Consider the following 6629-nt stretch of genomic DNA (forward strand, 5'->3'; position numbering starts at 1 on the left):
AGAGAACCCTCCCCGAGGGAACAATCGGAGCCAGTTCAGAGTAATCAAATTGGTATATTTGACTTTGATGCGGGTTGATTTTATGAGTTTTCTCATTGGTGTGTAAGATTGATTTAAACAATGAGACCCCTAACACAACCTTATTGTTATTATGTCATACAGGTGAGGACGTCTCGTCTGCGCATGTAGCCAACCAGGCACAGACAAGACGTGGACGCGGGCTGGCAAAGTGTTCTGAATTTGAAAAATTACGTAAGCATGGAAAAGTTTTGTTGAATATAAATCATGGAGAAACAACACCATGTTGCGAGAATGCAAACATGTTTACAACACGTTTAAGCTGGATCATTAAACATCATTGCAACATGAGCTACCCAAGATGGAGTAATGTACCCCAAGCGCATAAGGATGAATTAATCGATCGTGTTCGGGTAAGACTTTTATACTTTGATGTTGATTATTAAAAATTTAGACTATATATAATAATTCACGAGTGATCACCCTGAGTTTTAATGGGTTATGCAAGGTGATTTTGAATTAGATTGGGACTTAGAGAATCATCGATTAGCTATGACTAAACAACTTCGTAAGCGCTTTAATGCCTTCCACCACCAACTGCATAAGATATATATGTCATATGACAGCCATGACAAGGCATTGGCGACTGGGACTAGTTTGGTCAGCCCCTCGTCTGGTTTAAGCTCTGTGAACGATGGGGTAGCGAGGCCTTCCAGGTATGCATTCTAGGTGTTCAATCCAAACCCAGACAAGTCGGGTAATAACAAATATAACTTGATTGGATATTTATTATTATGTGTACTTAAGTTTAATTTGATGGTTTTTAATGGCAGAAAATATCGAGTAAAAACTGGGAGAATAGAAAGATACTGAAAATTAACCACACAACAGGTCGCAAATCCTTTGTGAGGATGCTAGAACAGAAGGTATAAGGTTTGAAGTAAATTATTTCCCACACAACACATTTCTCATTTGTAAGCTCATATCATGGCAACCACACACTCACATAATGTTAAATTTAGAAGGTAGATTTTCCTGAAGGGGTATGCTATATCCCCATGTTTTCTCTCATGTATGATCGATAACTCTTGTATAGCATTTGCATGGTTAGTCATTTGTTAGTTATTAAGCTATCCATGCCATATGTAACATATTATCTGATTGAATATGTTACATGCACACATACCACACACATGCAGCGTGTTGAAAATGTAAATTTCGTGGACTTCTACAAGGAAACCCACTGGTCCAAGAAGAAAGATAAATTTGTGACACTTACCACTGAAGACATTTATGTGAGTATATCCTAGCATAAGACTTATTTGTTAAATGCAATGATGGTTCTATATATCAGATTGAATATTAAAAATGCATTATTAGGACATAAAAGTCCATAATTGGTTTATTAATGTCCTATTGCAGAAGGATATGGTAGGAAAGCTGGATACTCTTGAACCAGATAAACGACCTGACGAAGCAGCAGTGGGTGTCTTTAAAGAGGTACTTGGGCATCGACTGGGTTATATAAGAGGATTGAGAGAGATGGTGATCCCGGAGTCTACAAGACAACGCTCATTGACACAAGAGAGAGAGTATATAGCTTTAATTGAAAAACATAAGAAAGATGCTGAAGCTTCCAAGAATGAGATGGAGTCAATGAAGGCAAACATGCAGGTTATGATGGAGAGACAAAATGAAACTGATCATATGTTGAGGGCCATCTTCGCTATGTGCCCATAAAATGGTGGGAAAATATGGGAAGGTTTTTTGTGGTATTTTTTGGGTGCATTTTTGGCCTAAGATGGTGGATTGACAAGATATATATATATATATATATATATATATATCCAATGGGAGGTTATATCTTAATGTTTTGTGGGAGCATGCTGGGTTGGGAAAGCAGATGTTTTGGCCCAAGATATATCCTTAAATAGGTATGATAATATGTACAAACTTTATGAGATGATGTTAGGCCTCACTGAACATGAGTCAAACATGTAAGTATCTACGCCACTGCCTTCACTATACATATCGATTGGATGTAGTGACATGCTTATTAACATTTGGTTGCTTGTTGTGCAGGCTAATTCATACCATGTATGTACATGGTATGAATGGGAGGGGTCGGATTTGGCCAAAGTCTAATACGTGTCCTGGAATTTTGTAATCTTCTTCTTCGTGCATGTTATGTCTTGATGGTACGTGCTACAAGTTTTTGTCTTATGCTTGACGCTCGGCGGATCCCAAGCCCAAATTCATGGGAGGCTGAACGAGCAGGTGATGTCATCATTCCCCTATGCAAGCATATAACTAGTATGCATTTCTATACAAATGATATGATCTTCTTGTAATTTTTATACATGATATACAAGTACAAAATTTGTGCTTCTACTCAAGTATAGATAGGCCTACTTTAGATCTTTGCCGCTCAATCACCAGGTCATCGCAAATCAACGATCAATGTGTGAAGTTGCGGATGAACTCCACCCACCATTTGTTTTCATACTTGTTTTAACTGGTGCATTTGTATTGTGGATGTTTGATCTGTACTTTAAAGCTTGTAAGAGACACTAGCTGCTCCCATGCATGTAGTACTTAATTGCCTTCCATTAATGTACCATATGCCAATGTATAGTAACCTTAAAGGGACTGATGTACTAATGTATTGGCATGGATATTAGCTGTGAATTTATATATATATATATATACTATTTGGTAATATTTGAAATGAGTTGGAGCAGGAAATTAGGTACCCATAAAAAAAATAGTACATTTTGTATACTGGATTGGTATGAGGTGTAAAATGCCAATTGCTGCGATTTCCAGTTCGCAGAGAAAAAGCTTTGTAATATAGAACTCTTTTTGCTGTGAATATATTTCGACGCGAAAAACTAGATATGCCGAAATTTCTTTTTTGTGGCGAAACAACTTCCCTGCAAAAGATAAGTTGCGGCAAAATTTTTTCGCCGCAAATGTATGAATGCCATTGAACCAATTGTCGACAGACTTGAAAATGCTAGCAAAACTATATTGCGGCGAATTTAATCGCCACGAAAATAAACTGCGGCGATTTTTATCGATGCGAAAAATCTTAATTGCGGCGATTTATGACAACGTTGTAAATAATAAAAATCTATTTACGGCTATTTTTGTGTATTAGCAAAGAAATAAAACACTGCAAATACTCTTTCGCAGCGCTATATGGCGGAAGTCGCAATGATATTTGCGGCGTATTTTATAATATTAGCAGCAACAAAAATTGCTGCAAATAAAAAAAATTCATGAAGATTTTTAAATTTTGCTGGCTAAAATTTTAAGTGAGTCAACAATTGCGATGAAACTGCGGCGTAGCATAAATTGCTATAAAAGGTTATCTGCAACGATTTTCGGGATTATTTGCGGCGAATTTTAGTGCCGCAAAAAGTCATTTTTCTTATAGTGTTTTTATCAAATAATTAATTACTTGTTATATATATAGAGTTCTAGCTCCCAGTTTTGCCCAATTTATACACCAATGTCATAATGCGTAATGTTAAGGGTATTGAGCGGCCATGCATGTCCAACAAAACTTTCACCGATGGCCAAGGTTATAAGATTAAAAATATAAGTGCATGCATGGTTAGTCCTGAAAATACCGGACCGTGATCGGATTTGCCTCTGGGCACGTCGAAACCGCATGAGTTCACCGGGGTGGAGCACGGCCCACCAAATCGGCACCTAAAACACTGCTTCAGAATTGCCATTAAGTAAATAAAGTTTAAAAGTCAATATTTTTGTATTCTGGTTAGGGAAATGCTTCTCCTCCCAATAATGGATCGATGCCGATCCACATTTTATTTATTTATTTAATGATTAAATAAATACTTTTAAATGATGCAGTGAATTTTTTTTTAAATGTTTAAAAGGATTAAAAAAATATATGAAAAAAAGAAAAAAAAATGAAATGACCTTATCGATAGACAATGTCGAAACTCACTCACAAGTAATATAAACTTACCACTATACAATTAATTATTTTTTTTTTTTGAATAACCATACAATTAATTAATTAGCTAGACGCTAGACTCAGGGCCATTAATGCATTCCTGAATGGCTGAATGACTTTCAAATGCACAACGGCACCCCCCCCCCCCCCCCCCCCCGAATAGGACCCGGCGGCCTCCTTGCACCCACTCTATCATATACAGAGCATAGTACGCACTACGCATACATATCAAACCTAACAAATTTATTGCTTTTACTTGTTCAATTCTCTTGGCTCTTACCTCTTCTAATAAACATATACGATCTTCTCAACCTCTTTTTTTTTTTTTTTTTTTTTCCCTAATTTTGAACAAAAACATATAGTACTTCGATTTCTTCTGATCAATCATTTTGTAAGATTTTAATGACTGAGTAACTTTATTTTAAAATCTTCCCATCATATATTTGTTCACATGATATAATTTAATTTAAAAAATAAATATTAAAATTTAAATCTTATAAATTAAATTATACATACTATGTAAATAGTGTGTGATCATGTAGAGGGCTTAGATTAACATATATCTTTCACGCTTTCTGATTATAATTTCCTCTTGAATAAACTGTACTCTGATTAAACCATGCATGATTTTGACGATCCAGCTTATAATCTCATGATCAATTGATACGTATGTCATTGACAGTCGTGATCCCTCGAATTCAATTCCTTTCCGAAGTACGGTCTCTTGCTACCTAGCTCAGCGCACGTGAGTTGAAGCACGGAAGGTTAACATCTCAAATTTCCCGGTTCCGAAATTGCGGGCTTCGACTTTTGACTTTTTGTCCTTGGAGACTGCCAAAAGCGGTCTAGCTCTTAACCGTTAAAAGCTAGCCCGGCCCCGTCCCCCAACCCTTTTTGTACTACGGCTTCCTCCCTTTCGCCTCAGCTTCCTCAAGCTCCGTATAAAAGCCACACGCCCTTATTCAATCAAAATGCACAAGTACCCCAGAAAGAAAAACGCAACAACAAAGCCCTAGCTAGGAAAAACAAAAAGAAGAACAAGAACAAGAAACAAGAAACACAGCTAGATAGCTAGATCCGTGGAGCTAGATATAATATATTTGGTCATCAAATGGCGTGTGCTACTCGTGATCAAGCCGTGAGAGTGGTGCTTATCGATACCCAGTACGTGGAAACGGACGCCATGAGCTTCAAATCCGTAGTTCAGAGCCTTACCGGTAAGGATTCTTGCGTTTCTTGGATAGAGAAGAGCTCCTTCGGCGTAGAAAACAGAAAAAGCCCCGTCGCTGTGAACAGAAGTGGCTTCGACAAATCAGGCAGCGATTATATTAATAATGGATGTGGTGGAACTGGAAATCGCAGTGTTTCGATGTTATCGAAGGGCATGTCGTTCAAGGATTTGGATGTTATGATCTTGCAGGCGCCTCCAATGGAGGACTTGCAATGGCTGTGGGCTGATAATAAGTAGAATTTTCATTAATTTGCTGCATATATAGTGTGTATATATAAATGAGTATATACATATATTTACAACAGTTATATACGGTCAGTATATTTTGTTTGCATGAGAAGTGCTAGTACCGTCACAAAAAAATCTTACAAAAATAAATTCATAAATTGATATAACTTTATAGATACGTTAAATCTACGTTATTATAAAAGTAATTTTATAATCTATTGTATTATATCAAACCATATCAATTTATGAATTTACTATTATGAAATACTAAGATATCTTCTCATTTTGTTTCAATTCTCACTTTAAAAAATGTTAGAGTTTTGATATTATTTAATTTGAGAAAGAGATGCAATTTTGTTTCAGCAAATAGTAGATGAGATGCAACATGGGCATTGACGCTGATGGCATTGTGCCATGCATGTGGACAATAATTGGCTATGGAACTCCTTATATATATTCTTAATTGATTATTATTATGGCTCATGTATTCGTTGCTGGTTCATGGGGAATATGTGGCTGTCCATACGCCAATGCATGTGAGTGATCGGAGGACAAATCTGGGCCGGGAGATTCTTTTATATTTTTTATATGAAGTGATTGATCTATATACCGACTCGATTAGTATTCATAGTGAGTTATTTGTGACGAAAATAATTATTTACAATAAAAATAAACTCGTTTTGACAGAAAATAACTGATAACATGAAATAGCAAGTCGGAGAGAAACTAGCAGCGAAGCTTTTTCTGAGCGAATTAATGTTGTTGTAAGTGAAACGAATTAGGCTTATCATTGGTACACCGAAGGTACTCATGAACTAGAGCTGGTTATAGGCAGAATTGTTGATCCTTCTTGAAAATTTATACGCATTGAGTACGTACACGCAAGCTGCAAGCTCCAATAATATTTAATATCTCATCAATTGTTTATTAATTTTAATATTATCATAGATAATACTGATGCTGACCTTAAATCTTAAGATATTGGGTTTCTTAATTGCTAAATAAAACAACATATATAATCATACAGTCTTCATGTAAAGATATATATCGTATTTTCTTCCAAGAAATTGGGGGGGTTATATTAGATACTTATACGTACTTCAGAGCTCAGAGCCAAGGGAAGGGGCCGGGTAGCTTATATATATATACATATATATATATATATAT

General features: G+C 36.1%; 1 protein-coding gene across 1 annotated transcript; it reads left to right on the forward strand.

Moving 5' to 3' along the window:
- The first annotated feature begins 4918 nt into the window (after nucleotides 1–4918).
- Nucleotides 4919–5587, forward strand: LOC121264308 (VQ motif-containing protein 1-like). The gene has a single exon (XM_041167429.1). The coding sequence runs from the start codon at nucleotides 5115–5117 to the stop codon at nucleotides 5469–5471; it is 357 nt and encodes a 118-aa protein (XP_041023363.1). The 5' UTR covers nucleotides 4919–5114; the 3' UTR covers nucleotides 5472–5587.
- The last annotated feature ends 1042 nt before the right edge of the window (nucleotides 5588–6629 follow it).

Source organism: Juglans microcarpa x Juglans regia, chromosome 5D (assembly GCF_004785595.1).
Source record: "Juglans microcarpa x Juglans regia isolate MS1-56 chromosome 5D, Jm3101_v1.0, whole genome shotgun sequence".
Classification (NCBI taxonomy): domain Eukaryota; kingdom Viridiplantae; phylum Streptophyta; class Magnoliopsida; order Fagales; family Juglandaceae; genus Juglans; species Juglans microcarpa x Juglans regia.